The sequence below is a fragment of the Seriola dumerili genome, unplaced genomic scaffold (assembly GCF_002260705.1).
Source record: "Seriola dumerili isolate Sdu_G_001 unplaced genomic scaffold, Sdu_1.0 BDQW01000003.1, whole genome shotgun sequence".
NCBI classification, from domain to species: Eukaryota; Metazoa; Chordata; class Actinopteri; order Carangiformes; family Carangidae; genus Seriola; species Seriola dumerili.
The window spans coordinates 3835131-3852612 of NW_019174258.1; the positions used below are offsets into that span (position 1 = coordinate 3835131).

Here is a 17482-nt window from a genome sequence, read left to right on the forward strand (position 1 = left end):
AACACACTGCAGTCAGCATCAAAACCTGCCTGATAATACCTGCCCAGCAGATGGCACACTGTGTCCTATCCTGAGGCTTTGTCCTTTAGTATGCTCTCTATGTATGATGATTCATTGCATTAAGTGCATCCACAGGGTTGGAATAATAAGCGTACTTGTCTTTACACTTCAACTCCATATGAAATTTGTTCTGCTTGTGCAAAAATATATTAACACTTTAAAATTATCCAGAAAATTCATAAAATTTTGCAGTCTTTTTCCCATTAAAGGGGATCTTAATACATAAAAAGTAAAAGTCTAGCAAAAAGAAAACGAACTTAACAAAATACACAATATAGAGATTTGCAATATACTGCTGGAAATCACAAGCTGACTCATGATGCACTATCATCATATTTTGCCCACAGTAACGATGATATCACAAGACACATATGTCACATATGATTCAATATTCCTTGTGTAAGTACATAGCCAAGATGAAGTCAGGTGTGTGACAGCAACAAGGAAAAATGTGCTATCATTTGAATATCAAAGCACCATAAACCTGCTAATGGACAAAATGGCTAACCCTTTGAGGAGCTTAGAATTCAAATGTTAGAACCTCCCTTACAGCAAACATTTGAATTCTAAGTTCCTCTAAGGTTTTGCCATTTTGTCCATTAGCAGGTCAATCATTAGACAAGAGAACATGTTGCAGTATTGGTCACAATGTGCCAGTAAGAGAGACACGATAATAATTGTACTGAGATACTGTAAAAAGGAATATATTATGATGAGTAATAGTATTCTGTAAACAAAGCCATCCATTAAAACATATAGAGAAAATAAGAGTTTTTTTTTTTTAACAAACACTGGTAAAAGAAAAATATTGTAATGCACATGGTATTACAATCCAGTACAAACATTCAAAATAGTAGAACTGCAACAAAGGATCATTTAACATACAATGAACAAAGTACACAGTTTTTGAATGAAAACATAATGGCAGCTTTAATGGCAAAAAATGGTATTTACAATTATTAAACTTGTGTAAATAGTATGTTTTCATGTTTAAAAAGTTAATTTAACCAGGCATATTCCGTTCAAAAAAAGTTGATGTTGAGTTGGCCAATGTAATTTGTCAGCATCACTATGGCATATTAATGACTTTTTTTTTGCCCTCTTCTACAATAATAAATAGCCTAAATGACAACAATGTGCATTCACAACAAATACATGGCTTGCAGTCAAGTAAGTTGTAGATTTCACTCCAGCTAAGATAAACATGCATGCTGCTGCACATTGAGAAACTCAGCACCACATCAAGACAGCTTTTGCTCAACCTAATCAGGACTGAATGAAAACAGTAAAGCATGGAAGGATAAGCCAGATACGTTATATTATCCATGGGTTATCATGAGATATTGATGTTTTATTATTAATCTAAAAATATTGTGGTTGGATCACAGGGGATTGTACATGTTCAGACTAGGATTTGCAGTGTTTTGAATATTATAGTGATATAAAATCTAGTGGTTTGTGGTCAAGTGTTTTTTTCTTTTTTTTTTTTCCATGGGTGGGGTGGGGTCTTATCTTGCATCACACAGTGTTCAATTGAATATTATTCATACCGGCTACCAACTAAAAGGGGTCTCCAGGACATCCTGCTTAGTAGTAGGCTATGTAAATACCCAATGACCTGCTTGTTTTAGTTTATATTGAAACTGAGCCTACAGCCAATGCTTTTAGTTTAGTTTAACCTCTGTTACATTATTGTTGTTGTTGTTGTTGTTGTTGTTGCTGTTTCTTGTAAAGTTCCGTATTAGTGCAGTTACAGATACAGTCTGTTCAGACCATAGGGCATAAATTATCCGGAGAATTAATATTTTGCGCAACATTTCCAGGACCCATATTTTGTTGGTGTTGCCTTTCTTCTCGTCCTTTTGGGGTAAGTCTTTTACCTGTCATAATAAGAGCTCTACTTTTTTTTTCAAACACTACAAATATAGTAGCTGTATGATTTTTTTTTTTCTATTGTAATGACTTCAATATGACCGGGGGTCTTGCAGCATATGATGAACATCCAGATACTTGACTTAACTTTTGTTAAAGGCACTTCACTTCAGCATAATGTGCACATACAATAGTGTCAGACCTGAGAGCGACAATATAACTGCCATTTCAGTCCGCCTCCATAGCTGTGGCCATATTTCCTGCAACTTGGCTGGTTGGTGGAGGCATACAACCGTGAGACAGTAAGGCAGTCACGCAGTCACGCACACATAGGGAAACACCAGAAGAATAGGATGTCATGTGCAAATAGTAAATCTTTGAAGCCACTGCCCACTGATGGGTCACTGGATAAAGTATGCCAATGTCTGACAACACACCTCTTAATCTCATTGGACTACAGGGAAAGTGTGGTACACTACACAATTTTTGGGCCCCTCATTGAGGTTTAAGGGCTAATAAGTTATTTTTGTCTGCATTTTTCACTCGCTCAAAACTTTTAATGGTAACCGTATCACTGTATCCTCTCTCCTGGAAGCAATTACACATCCCTGTAACATGTTCCTCAAATGCCTCGTCTGTGTAGGCCGTAAGGAAGACCCTTCTTTAACCCTAGAGGATGGTAGCTCTTGAAATGTAAAAGCATGTTTCTGTCTGTCTTTTGTCTATAGACACTGGTATCAAGATATTCAGTTTTCTTAACGAGCACATCAAGGAATGAAACAGATTCTCTACTGTACTGTAATTTTATAGTTGACGTTCTATAATAGCCTACTGTATGACTGAGACTCCAAATCATTGACCGTGCCAGAATATAATATATATATATATTTTATATGTCGTTGAAACCAACAATTTCATATAGAAAGAAATGGGTTGTTTTGATATACATAAACTTATTAAAACTTTTCCATAAATAAGTTGACATAATTGGGAGCACATGCACTGCCCATGCTAACTTCCTGACATTGTAGATAGAAAAAAAATAGTGAGCTAGTTTTTACTGAGAACCAGCTGAGTAAGTTCTGCCAAAAAACCAGTAGGGGTTTGGAGTTTGATTTTTTTCTCGAATATAGAAAATGAGCAACTGCCCTCAAACCCTTTAGATGTGGAACATTGGTGTACATGCTCACAATGTCCATAGTACACAGTATGTCTGTCTCCTGAATAGAAGAGATTTTATTGAGGGTGGTGGTGTGCACCAAAATCGGCGACTAGAGGACGTATCATTTGTTTATGTTGTTTGTTAGCTTGTAACTGGCAGTGGCTGACCCTGTGTGCACTAAAGATGCTGCCAAATCTTCAAAAGATGCTGTTGGGTTGTTTGGCCATGTGTGAAAGCTCTTCACCTTTTTATCAGCTGGCACAACAAGAAGTGTTTTGAAGCAACATGTGAATAAAACTGTTCTGCAGATATATAGCAGGACAAGTTTTTGGGGTCCAGCCATGTGGGACACTGCCGCAGGACTCAACTGTCAAGTCTTAACAGCTTTATGGGAGCAATACAGTCACACACCATGGCATACATGATATGGTTTTAGGTTGTCTGTTCAAGTTACTCCTTTTCAAGGTTGATCCACCACTTGCATCCCTGTACTTGCGTAATCGTTACAATCTAGCAGTAGTTATCTGGACCCACGATGCAGACATGGGTCTCTTCTCGCACAAGTATGGTAGTCCTGAGAATTCGGGGAGAGATGAAATGGCGAGGCTGGACGTGGCTGGATGGGGCAGGTGAGGTCTTACCACTGAAAGGTTCACAATGAACTGGCGAAGACTGGAGAGAAAGGCCAGGGTTAAGTCAGGTAGCTGGCAATCAGAGTAAATTATCCACAGGAGAGGAGCAGCAGGTGTGTGATGAGTTTGGCAGAAGAGCAGAATGTAGGTCAGCCATACCCAGCCTAAGACACACACAGATAGATGGGGGAAACAAACTGGGGACAAACATTGAACAAGAAGGGAGAACACACCGGAGAAACAAGGGGGAATAGACAATACTGCAGATCCTAACAGTAATCAGTTTTTCCGAATGTTTATTTAAGCCGTGCTCTGATAAAATCTCTCGGACTGTCTCTTCACCTGGTTGCTTGTGGTGTGAAATCCAGTGGAAGATGTCGCCTGGTCTGCAGTGGGTGTTTGTGGAGGTGGGGAGGGTGGGGTCAGCAAACGGGGTCATCAGCAGGGGCTCCTCTGATGTTGTTGATAGGGGGAGGATGGATTTCGTAAAGGGACAGTCCTGGGGGCTGACTGAGGACGGCAGCTCAGAGGGATAGTGTGGGGCTGTTGGAGGTGGGAGAGCAAGGGTCTGTTGAAAAACAGGTTCAGCTAGTTTGTCCACTCAAGGCCCCCCCCCCCCCCTCTGTTGTATGCTTTTCCTCTGGAAGCCAGTGATCTCATCCCACTCCAGACATACCTAGTCAAAATCATAATTTAAATCTTCTGTGAACACGCAGAGCAGTACAAAGTTACAAAGAGAATATTGCGTTAGTGAAGATATTTTACAATAGCCGACAACTTAATCTGTTTGCACACTTTTACTGTTCACATGGCCTGTATAACTTCTGCTTTTTGTTCTTCCTTGGCCTAGGTCTTCCTTGGCCTTACACTGCGTTCAACTGAATATTATTCATATCAGTTTCCTTGAGATTAAAAAAAAAGTGGTTGCTCTGACATACTTCAGTGTCTCTATGAGGTTTTCTTGTCTTTGTTTTAACTGCACACATTACTCTCAATGGCTTTGTCCTTCAGTTTCCTCCCATTTCATGCATCCTCCTGGTAGTGATGTCAGTCCAGCACTGCAGTCCCTCCCACTCCTCCTCCCTCTTAGATGCTGCTTGATTTTACTTCATGCTTAGTAGAAGTGCCACCTGTGCAGCAGTAGGCTATGTATGTAAATACTTAATGACCTGCGTGTCTTAGGTTATATTGAAACTGAGCGAACAGCCAGTGCTGTAGTGCTTAGTTTAGTCTAAGTAAGTTAGTCTGTAGTTTTTTTTTTATAAAAAAAAAATAAAAAAAAGTTCAGTAGGATTCCAGTTACAGATACAGTCTGGTCAGACAATAGCCCATAAATTATTCAGAGAATTAACATGTTGCGCTACATTTCAAGGACCCATATTTTGGTCAGTTTTGCCTTTCTTCTCATCCTTTTGGGGTAAGTCTTTTACCTGTCGTAATAAGAATTGTACTTTTTTTTTTTTTTTTACCACAGTGCAAAGTATAGTAATGCTAAGTGTTTCTAAAATTATCTCATAGATTCTACATGATTAAGGCTTTTGATTAAATAAATTATATCAAATGACTAACGATAATATATTTGATCTGAGTATAATAATGTAACTGTAAGGTAATTGATATATATGAATAGGTTAAATATCGTGCTACATTATCAGGACTATATTTTGGTCTGCTTTGCTGTTCTTCTCCTTTAATAAGGACAACAGCTGCATTTGCACTTTAGACCTGCAAGGTTTTTTACAAAGGGAATAAAATCTGAAACTTAAACAGTAGCTAGATATTGAAGTAGTCCAAAATATTTGTTTTTAAAATATATTAGTAAGATTTTTGTGTAATTGAGACTTTAAAAAAATCCCTTCAAATTACCAAAACAAGCTAAAGGAGGGTAAGATCAAAGTCCAATTCGTATAAGGTACTAATCATGTGAAGTGGTAAATGATTCTAGTAAGAGTCAAGGGAGAAAAAAGTACTTCTCCGATAATGGGGGCAACATGATAGTCAAACACTAAGGAGTAGAAGCCACTGCTCAAAAACAAAGCAAAAAAAAAAAAAAAGGCATTTGCAGAACACAAATTATTCTATGTATGTATATATAAGCTATGTATTTTATGTGTGTATATATACAAAAATCAAATCTATAAGATTACATTTTATTCCTTTACTGTACATTCCTACTCTTACTGTAAATTCCTTCAAATCTATTAAATTATATTTTTATTCCTTTACTCTACACTCTGGTTAACTCATCCCTGTGTCTTCACAGAACTGTCTATATTTATTCTGGATATCCTGTTTCGTCCTTCAGGTAAGGTTTCTTCAAGACAAAAAAAGATGTATCAATTCACATGTATGTAACAATGAAAACCCACTGAACTGGTTACTCAAGAAAGAGTATCAACTGAATGTGTAGGAAACAAACACCCACCAGTCACACTGGACATCTGCTGGCTGGATTAAATGTAAACCTTTCAAAGTGAAATTGCACATTGTGAAGTGAATCCTGTCACCACCCAACCATTACAGGAAGTTTCATTCTGCAGCATTTTTGTGAATTCTTACACCTTAAATTGTTTTATTATCCATGTCATTAATTCCATCCTGTCATATGATTAATGATTTTTTTTTTGCGTGTGTTTCCCTTTTAAGTGTTTGCCAGCCTTGTGATAATATCCCTGAGCCAGAGGTGAAGGTTGCAAAGACAAAAGATTGCAGCAGATGGAGGATTGGAGACCTAAATATGAAAACTGGGTGGGAATCCACTTTTCTTTAGACTAACAGAGAGGAACAGGTGGTTCAAATACAGCTGCCAGTTTACACTTGGTGTGACTCAGGTTCATGTTCTCGCCCTGCTATAAAAGCTTTACATGATCTTTACCACAATAGATAGTAAATTGTGCAAGAATCTGTATAAGGTCATGAACGTATATAAATAATAAAGGGGATGGAGCATAGGTTTTCCAGCTTTCCTTTTAATGCTGTTGCAATAAGCAAACTTACTCCACCTTTGGTTAATCATCATTTACGTTTTACGGCCCTAAAACAACGGGACTTAAAGCATACATGCTGGGGGGGTAGGCCTCAGGAGTCACTGAATAGGAACTGACAAATACATGGAAGGACGAATGGATAGCATGATTTTAAAAAACACATTACAGAAACACAGCACCTTGTCTGTCTTTTTTTGTATTTATTGTTTTACTTTATGTATTTTCTGTGCAAATTTTTGTGCTATACTGTATGTGCCTCTGACCAAATTATTTTCGACTTAAAAATAAAGTTAAATTTGATTTGATTTTTGTTTTTTTTCCAGATTGAAATATGCTCAGCCAAGCACACAAAAAGGGTAAGATACTGAGAACAGATATTACACTATTCTGCTGTGTAAAATTTATACATGACAAGCTGGATTTTGAGTATCTCAAATTGGCACTGTCATCACATATGTAAAGCTAAGACTTCTCTAAACTGTCTGGCCATTTTGTGTAATTATTTAGTTTCCATGTATGTCTGAGCAGTCACTTTTGCTGAAGCCCAACATTGTTCATGTAGCTTAATTGTAATACCCACACTATGGGGTGGAGAAAATGTACATGGGATTTATCAGGATAGGTTTGCTGACGACTCCTGCCAACTGCAGCTGGATGTGATGCTGGTGAAAGCGGTGAGAATGATTAACTTAATTCTGAGACACACAAGGAAACTCATCAGTGGCAAAACAGACAAATTGACATAGACAATGGGGAGCACAGAGACTAAATACACACAAGGAGAACAGATAAAAAGAAACAGGTGTAACACAGGACGGTGGGGCAGACAATCACTATTGTGGGAACACAAGGCAAAGAGGTAAATCAACAATGGACACACAAGGAAAACTACTGTGACATTAATTATTGTACACATTTATAAGCTTACCATAGTAATTTGTTTTGTATATTAAGAGGTGCAATATTTTTTTGATTTATTATATAAATTAATATTCCTCACTGAGTTTATTATATAATTTTGTTATTAGTTGCAGTACTTTACTATTTCATATATAATTTGTAAGTGTAACATTTAAATTGGTAATTTACAACCCCTTTCATAAAATTCAGCATTTTCCGATTATCTGTATCGTTATTCCAGGTGTATTAAGACAGAAGGTTGTAAAGAGGAGAAGAAACCTGACTTCTACATTTTGTAGCAACATGAATGTTCATGTAATGACTACCAAATGACACCATAACATTAGCTACCATTAGGTTTGAGTGTGGTAATTGCACCTACTGTGCTCTTCTTCATGTAGAGGAAGCATGCGGAGGGCAACCTTTGGCACTGACTGCATCATTAGCTACTGCCGCAGGGTTAGGGTTATGCTGATTTCAGTTCAATTTCTTTGTTTTCTGCAGACGCACTGATGTGAACTCAGTGACAAATTGGAATGCTCCTCTGGTTTGGGAGGGAACCTTTGATCCAGTCGTTATCGATGACATCTATAAGAGAATGGACCCAAGAGTCGCTGTGGTGGTGTTTGCTGTTGGCAAGTAGGTACACGGGATATCTCACAGGATATTATGGGAGTGAGGTTTGACCCAACCCACACCTTGAAGATGAAATCTAAAATCTTGTAAACATGAAAATGTAAAGCTACTGTACCTCACATAAATTCTACTTACCTTCTGTATTGTATTAATCATCTTGTGTTGTCTTTTCTTGTCTTATACTAATTGATAATGCTTCTACCTTGCTTCTCTCCATATGTACAGATACACTCGTTTCCTAAAGGGCTTCCTAGAGTCGAGTGAAAAGTACTTTCTTGTTGACTTCAGGGTCACTTACTACATCTTCACAGACAATGAAAAAGACGTTCCTAAAGTGAGTTTCCATTTATTAATATGTATAAAAGTAGTCTGGGGCTAAACATATACTATTTAACAGTAAATACTATGAAATAACATTTCTAGTCTCTTTGTACAGAAGTGAGCAGGGACTCATTTCTTTTGCTCTCAGTTTGTTAGGACTTGGCGTTGTGTGTTTGTCATGCTGGTAAACCAGTATGTAAAGTAGAGGGTCAAATAGGAACAAAAAACACACACATGTAAATGAGAAAAAGATCTTCAACACACTGCCATTGCAGAAATCGCGTTCATGTGAACTATGAACCATATCTTCATGTGTGGCAATACTCCATACAGAGTAACAACCTAAACAAACTTGCTGGTTATGTACTAACCTAGGTGTTTTGCATATGGTGGTATTTAATACCATAAAGCTACTTTAACCTCCAAGGTGATTTCATGTTTATAGAGGTCAGTTTTCCAGTTTATTGGATAAAGGTTTAGTCCAGAATTTCTGAACTGTTCAACATGTGCTCAAATCTTTTTGAACTTTTGTACAGTTTTTCTCCATGACACATTATTTTGCCTCAAAATGCTTGGTTCAGCTACAAAATGCATCATTGAAACGTCTTTTCCTGAAGATTGTTTTGCATTTGCATACTGTCAATTAATGTTGTTAGAAGATGACAATTAGAATTCATTTCTTTTTTTTTATTTATTTATTTGACTTTACAGATTAGATTGGGTGAGGGCCGGAAGGTCTCAGTTGTCACTGTCCCTAGTGCTATGCGCTGGCAGGATGTAGTACTTGGAAGGATGAAATGGGCCACCATCACGATTGACAAACAGGTAAGAAATGTGCAAAATAGACCATACACAACATGAAAGCTGTTGACATTTTCATCTGGTTACAGCGGCTGATGCTTTAAAATCTTCACTGCTCAGTCTTTACTTCTACTAGGAGGTTTGTGCAGCAACCATAAAAAAAGATTCAGCACTCACTGAGGTGCATAAAAATAAAATATGGTACTCTGAAATATTGCTTCCTGGTTACAGTTATTGTTTAATCACATCTTCTTTTATCTAATTGAGCCTCTCCATGAAGCATTTAGTCCTACATTTCATCTGTCATGTTTTCAGATCCGTAATGAAGCAGATTATCTTTTTATGATGGACATCGACAGTGTCTTTCACAACCACTTTGGAGCAGAGTCTCTCAGCCAGCTATCTGCTGTGCTTCACCGTGGCTACTACAAGGTTTTACTCTTTCTCCTACACTGTTTATCTTCAGTTAGTGAAGTCTTTACTTATTTTATGTTCACAATAACACAATGCAATGTTTTTTTTCACCTATATTATTGCTGTTATTGTTGCCATAATTTTTAATCCATAATTTAGTTAATGTTTTTTCCTTTTTTTTTTCTCAGAACACAAACAGGGATAAATTTCCATATGAGCGTCGGCCCGAGTCCAAGGCATACATTCCTGCTGGTGAAGGAGACTACTATTACACTGCTGCTGTCTGGGGTGGATATCTCGAGGAAATGTACAAGCTAGTCAGGTAACCAAAACCAAATGATCTCTTAAGTTATTTTTGTGGTATTTCTAATTAAAAGACTATCTTACATCTTGCCACAAAAGTGACCGTTATACAAGTATCTTACAAGTTTTTGAGATTAATGTCACAACTAATTTACCAAGTTTTGCTTCTTTCATTACTCTCATCCTCAAATATATGTAAAAATAAAATCTACCTCTAGCAACCTCTGTCTCAGAGTTCTACCTCTTTTATTTTACCAGGTACTGTTACGAACAGTCAGAAGAGGATGCCAAGAATAAGATTGAAGCTGTATGGCAGGAAGAAAGTCACCTCAACAGGTACACGTCTTTCTTTTTCTGTTGTTTTCCAGTCAGCTTTGTCAAAGCTTTTTTTTTTTTTTTTTTGATCTTATTGTTCCAACCATTTTTAATGTAAAGTTTGACATGCTGCTACTACTTACAATCATTTTCTGTCTATTCACTGTCTTTTCTGCCTGTCTCTCTGTCATGCAGGTACCTGTTGTACAACAAACCAACCAAGGTGCTGTCTCCAGAGTACCTGTGGTCAGACTACGATCAGATACCTTCAGACATCAAAGTGGTCAGGGTCTCCCAGCTGGTTAAGAACTATGCAGAGGTGCGGCCCAATGGTGGACACTGATGTCGAGTCAATTTAATATTTATGATGTAGAACCTTCTGAAGAAAAAATAATAATAGGCTAATAATAATAATAATGGGGATAGCTAGGTTGTTCTGTATTTTGTAGCATACTCTCGAAGGTATAAATGAAGCATTAAAAAATACATGGATTTTAATCTTGCTCCCTACATATTTATTATAAAATTTATGGCCAGCATAAAGAATTTATCGCATGGCAATATAAAAGTCATTGATTCTGTTTGGCTCTGTTGGGTCAGCAGTTTATCCAAGCTAAATTGAACTACAAGTGTCCATTGTAACAATGCGTATGATTAAAAAGGTGACGGCAATTTTATCACTAACTGACTTTTTCTGTGATAAATGGCCATGGTAAAGCACACCATGATAATACGATGTGGTGTAAAGATGAACTGTAGAAAACAGTTGAAGACACTGTATTTTGTTCTGTGTAGTTCATCACCTCTGCTTCATCCATTATATATTCTTTTATAACTGAAGTCAGGACGCTGCTAAACTTTTAGAGATTTCTCAGACTGTGTGTATCACCTGTGTTTTATTCTTTTGTAAGATATTGAGCACAGAATTTAGACTTTTAAGGTAAACTCTTTGCCTTCATTTTCTCCCTTTTTAAGATGTAAAAGTAAATGCTCATATTGCCCCCTAGGGGTGTTGTAGTGCGCCAGCATCATCTGGATTCTCTGGGATTTACAGTGTATTACCTCTGTATTGCATTCATTTCATTCATTCATTTCATTTCATTATTTTTTAGGCATTACATTGTGTGCATTGTATGATAATGACTGAAATGTAATCACATTTGATGCTGAATGCAATGACAAAAGTGTTACTGTTTCTGTTTTTTACAAACAAATTAAAAATGAATAATAAAATTTACTTTTACCTTAATCTGGAAAACACTGTATGTGAGCATGTGCATGTAAGAAATTCTTGCATGCATGTAAGTATGTGTACATTTATGTTTGTGCCTTTTTACATACAGTGTTAGGGTGACTTTTAACATGCAGTGGATGTTCCTCTATGATCCTCCAAGGTCAGATATAGATTTACAAGACTTCTTTTATACCGCAAAACCAAAGAAATCTGTTTGTTTATACAACCAAGGCTATTTTCCAATGACCTGGACATAAGCTGTTTTATGAATTTTAATTCCCCATTTCATTTTGTGCTCCTGTGTTGTTATCTCCCATCACAGCACAGCACCTGCATTCAGTGGTCTTTCTATAGTTGTGAGAACCCTCAATGCGTTCCCTAGTACCTTACCCTAATCTTAACCATCACAATTAAATGCCTAACCCGAACCCTAAAACCAAGTCTTTACCCTCAAACTGCACTTTGAAGCATGCCAGCGTGGAACCTCAATAAAAATGTATGATTGACAAAAAAGTTGAGAACATTTAAGATTTATTTTAAATGAAATTTTAATTTGAAAATGAACATTACTGGATGGATGTCATTGGACTTAAAGGACTTCCTTGGCATGTGCAAAGTTTGAGCTACGTTCTTGCAGACTTTTCAGCGGCTGTTGTTGTTCTGCTTCTTTGCAAATGAAGAATGTTTATGAAAGCCGTTGTGTTGTTGCATCCTGGACCCAGTAACCTGTCACTGCTGCTGCTTGTTTTTTCGTCCTTCCTCTTCTTCGTCGTTCCGTTTTAAGGAACCAGCGTTAAGGTGCATATGCTGTGGTTGGTGTGTGGACCAGAATTAATTATACAACGTCTCCTACAGTAGAAATATTTCTAACCTCGTCTTTTTACACACCAGACTAAGCAGCATGAATGTAGGCAGCCGCATCCGGTTGAGCTGCGTCACCACGACAGTGTCGTAAAGCGCCAGTGTTATTGGTGGAAATTTGACCGGTCGTCCTCTGAACTGAGTTTCCAGTCGCCCTTCAGCAGTGAAACAGAGCTCCTCTCGGCTAAAACACACGCCATCCTAGCGTTAAACCATGGCAGGGGCAATTGCACGGAAAGCTATTGACCACCTGAAGAGCAAAGAGTTCAGGGATTATTTGACGAGGTATGTGTATGTGTAAGCATCTAACAAATTTCTCTGTTAGCACGCATGCTAATGTACGCTAGCTGCTTAGCTGTTGAGTGACTAGGTTATACCGCTCGGTAACGTTTGATAATTTTTAAAAGCCAGCTCAATTTACGCTTTAATAAAACTTTCACAATTTTCAATAATTTATGTTATACCGTCTGTTGCATTAGCATTATTTTTCGCCGTTTCACCTTTCAAGGACGGTTGTGCTTTTTCTATGTGTCTGTAGCGTGGAGTGAACTTGTTACTCAAGTTTATGAGGTGTTCTGTAAATGCAGAACAGTAAACTGTGGATAAACTAGTTTTCATGGTTTATAATTACACGACACGGGAGGTACATGGAGTCAGTCGCTCTAGAAACATCCAAAAACAATCAGTAATCTTTGAAAGTGGTTCGTAATTTATAGTAATACTTTGCCTCTAACAACAGTATTGAAGTTGTGCCCATTGTCAAATCTGGCTTGACAGACAAATACGAGCAAGGGGAGCTGCTTTTATTACTTCTTCACGTATTGTGGAGATGCTGGTTAATGTGTACATGTGTTTTGGTGGTGTGTGTACATGCCACAGAATAGAGTAAAGGGTAAATTATTGTACAGACCATCTTTGTTTATATTTGTCACAGATTAGAGTAAAGGCCATGTCACAGTGATGCAAGAGGCCATCTTTGTTTAAGATGGAAAGTCAAACAAATGCACTGTAGCCATTTTGCATTTGTTTGACTTTCAAATGTTAAAAAAATTCTTAAAAATAATAATGAGAATAAAGATAACCCAAATATACCTTCGTCGGTATGTGTGACAAATGTAAACAAAGATGGCCTCTTGCATCACTGTGACATGGCCTTTACTCTAATTTGTGACAAATATAAACAAAACCCTTTCTGACAAGGCACTTTTTTGGTTGCATGTATTATTATCATGGAGCAAATACAGTAACCGATAAGTGTATCAGCTTGTATTATGAATATTGTGGTTGCCAGTTCACTGTAAGTGTAGTTTAACATTTTCATCCAGGGACTATAATGTCACGTAATTTAGTGATGTGCAGACAGAGCAGATAATTTTAATCGCAGCAGCACCTGGGATTGTACTAGTTCTCTCATTATTTGTGAACTGCCTGAAACAAACCTGTGACTTGTCTTGTGTGACGTAGTTCTTGTTAGTGTGACTTATCTGTATTTTTGTTCTTTTCTCTTGCATGTGGCCCCTGAAATAAACAAAACATTAAACAGCACGGTAAGTACTCATTCTTTGTGTCTGTCTATCTGTCTGTCACTATGTGTTTCTGACTGTGTTTTTCCACATTTGTGACTGCCTGTTCTATCTGCCTGCCTTTCTATTTTGACTTTACCAACATGTACTGTACAATATAGCCACCCCTATTAATCTGAGTGTATGTCGGTTTGCTTGTATCATTTTCAAATCTTCACTATTGTGCTTTTCTTCCATGTATATTCAACACCAGTTCCTTTTTATAATGGGATTCACAATAAGATTTTATTATAAAGTAATAACTGTTAATAAATGTCAACTAATATAATATGTCACTTTGTGTGTGTGTCTGTTCGTGTCTGTGCAGCATTTCTGGGGCCCTGTAGCAAACTGGGGTCTTCCTATTGCCGCCATCACAGATATGAAGAAAAGCCCTGAGATTATCAGTGGCAGAATGACCTTCGGTAAGACACACAGACACATACACAGATAAACATAAATGTACAAATGCACAGTACACACAAAATGCCTGTCCTTTTCTGGTTCACATTGTTAGGGTAAGGGCTGAAATTTGTACTTTATCTCAAGGTAACTAAGAAATAAGAGATTCTTTAAAGTAAACAACAGCTGCAATTTTTGTTAGTCACACTGAATATTTCCTGTGACGGTCCTATGTCTTTGTCACATTCTGAATGAGAGCGCTTTCACTTTGGCCTCAAAAAGGTCTTGAAGTAACAGAGGCCTGACAGAAGAGTTTGTACTGACCACTTATCTGTAGGTGTGTGTTGATTTAAGATTTGAAAGGTCAATATTCATATGAAAGTTTGTGCTGTTAGTTACTCTATAATTGATTTTCTTTTGTGGGTAATAAAGCTAAACTATTTATTGTTACATGTTTGAGCAGTGGTAAGAAGTGTCCAGAATTTAATGGTAGTTATAACTATTGGTTAATGAAGGTCTTTTGTCTGTATGTTTTCTCTATCGTCTCAGCTCTGTCCTGCTATTCACTGCTCTTCATGAGGTTTGCCTACAAGGTGCAGCCACGCAACTGGCTACTTTTTGCGTGCCATTTGACCAATGAGACGGCACAGCTAATCCAGGGAAGTCGCCTCATTAAGTTCAAGTAAGTCATATTCTAGTCTGTTTTTTCTTTGTCATTGTGAACAGGGGATGTATAGTAAAATAGTTGTATTGGACGAAAGCATTTGCAAATTTTCTCAAAATTTCCAAAAATGATGGCTTTGTGTTATGGTCTACAGTCTTCAATCAGTTGCCTACAGAAAAATCCAATACTGTTGTTTATTATGTCACCTGACCTCTCTGCAAGTCACTGAAGGTATTGAAGTCATCAGCTGTCTTATCAAGCTTCAGTTAAAGAGATGTTAGTGATGACACACAGGTGGCTTATCAGACTACTATCTATACCATTTACATTGTCATCCTTCTTTCTTACATGTTCTCTGTTATTTGTAATAACAAATGTCTAAATACAATGTGTCTCTCAAGTTATTTTCAACCTGATCCTTATTTTGCCACAATGATTTTTGACTTTGTTTGATATTTCATCATTGACTCAACTTAAGAGTTATGAGGAAAGCATTACCCTCAGATACACTCCAGTGGAGAATGAAACTTAGAGTGACTTGCATTCAGCAATGAACATGATGTTTAAATTTTATGAAAATGAGACCCAGGCTGAAAATAGCTGGAATTATCCTTTGCATTTAGGTTTTGGGATTAGAGTAGAATTGTGTGCACTCTGACTGTTTCTTTATTATTTCAGCATGGAGAAGAAGAGTGGATCTTAGTGACAGAATGAAGCCGATGGAGATCGTTCACTGCAGAGTTGCACCATGTTGCTACAACAGCCACCCAAACCTGGACATCAAAACATTTTATCTAATCATTGAAACTGTGGCACCTACACCATGATATATCAACATGATTGATCCTCCACACGAAGTTTTAGTAACTTTTTACTAGACAGACAGAAGAAAGCAGATGCTTTCCTCCAAGATTTAAGGTCAACTGATTTTTTGCAACTTTCAACATGACACACAAAAATATAATGTACACTCAGCTAACCAGCCTGACAGTTACATGCTTTGCTCACTGAATCCATCGGCCATAAACACTTTCAAACTAGGCTAAAATAATCATTATTGGCCAGTCATCTCATTTCTGGTCATCAGCATTAACATTTTTATTACTTTCACACCTCCTTAGTAATTGAAATATTCACGATATTCCATAGAAAAGTTAGTCTGAGCAAATATGTCCCCACCATGGTAGATTATCACTGTCCAAGAGTATGGACTTCCATTCATTAACCTTTACTCAAACACAGAGAAAACACAGAGAGGTAAGCTTTTTATTTGTTCTTCCGTGGAGCAAGACATTATGCTGTATATCAAAAATGTAGTGTGTATAAGGATCTAATTTGACATAGTTTTATTACAGTATAATAAGTAATTGTTCATTCAAATGTTTAAATCATACAAAATAAATATGTATGTTTTTTTATGTGGTGAAGCTGCCCACTGTAAATCTTTATAATTAAAATGGGTTATAATCCAGCATAACTGGGCAAGGCAAGCTGCTTCCGTCAATGCTGACCAAACATGTAGCGTGTGTTGTTGTTATGTGTCATTCACATTAATTTATTGTCATTATATAATTCACATCATTTTTCCTGATTACAGATTTGATTCTCTGGGTTTGTTTAAATAAACTGGCAATAACCAACTTGAACACAATTCAGCGAGTGGATTTTTATTTCTGAAGTTCACCTTTGCAACTTCAGATTACATTTTTTTCTTGTTTGTCATGAAGTCCTACTCCATGGGCATTGTTACTTAGGGATACTCAGGTATTTCACCAATGTCAGAGACTCCACTGCTCTGTATTTACACTCAAGACTGCTCTGCAACCTATTGCCCTTATTAGATTAACACTAAACAATAGACAAATCTTTTCAACAAAATTAGAAAGTACAAATCAAACTAAATGGAAACGAAGAGGTTGCTTAGAATTTTTTATTTTTAATGCATGCACCTGAAGTTTTAAACCTTTATGTGAAAATTACTGAGCTTGATGAATATGTTAAACATATTTTTATATTGCCACAATTTTCTGCATACATGACATTGAACAAATAAACAAATAGGAGCCAAGTGAAGTAAAAACCACCAGTGGTGGAAGTAGGATTCACATTATATACTGGTAATATTGCAAGGGGAAGATACTCCATTAAGTATTTAAGTTTTACTTAACTAAGTGCACTGAGAGTATCTAAAAGTACTCATAATTCTGAATGAACCATTTGATACTGCTATGTATTTTTACGGATGCATTGACTTGGATGAGCAGTATTTTAATGTTGTAATGTTGATGTGGAGCTAATATGAACTTTTTTATAAGCTGTTGGATGGTTTGATTAGTAACATTACATCACATTTTAT

The 17482-nt window shown here is 37.0% G+C and overlaps 2 protein-coding genes across 2 annotated transcripts; both read left to right on the forward strand.

Moving 5' to 3' along the window:
- The first annotated feature begins 4873 nt into the window (after window positions 1-4873).
- LOC111220711 (globoside alpha-1,3-N-acetylgalactosaminyltransferase 1-like) lies at window positions 4874-11612 on the forward strand. Its single transcript, XM_022743913.1, has 11 exons — window positions 4874-5143; window positions 5990-6031; window positions 6373-6474; window positions 7037-7069; window positions 8118-8252; window positions 8475-8583; window positions 9282-9395; window positions 9687-9803; window positions 9974-10107; window positions 10347-10424; window positions 10599-11612. Exons 1-11 carry the CDS (start codon window positions 5079-5081, stop codon window positions 10744-10746), a joined length of 1077 nt encoding a protein of 358 aa, XP_022599634.1. The 5' UTR covers window positions 4874-5078; the 3' UTR covers window positions 10747-11612.
- A 989-nt stretch (window positions 11613-12601) lies between these two features.
- mpc1 (mitochondrial pyruvate carrier 1) lies at window positions 12602-16777 on the forward strand. The gene is made up of 5 exons (XM_022745243.1): window positions 12602-12783; window positions 14042-14045; window positions 14389-14485; window positions 15012-15144; window positions 15805-16777. The coding sequence occupies exons 1-5, from the start codon at window positions 12713-12715 to the stop codon at window positions 15827-15829; spliced, it is 330 nt and encodes a 109-aa protein (XP_022600964.1). The 5' UTR covers window positions 12602-12712; the 3' UTR covers window positions 15830-16777.
- The last annotated feature ends 705 nt before the right edge of the window (window positions 16778-17482 follow it).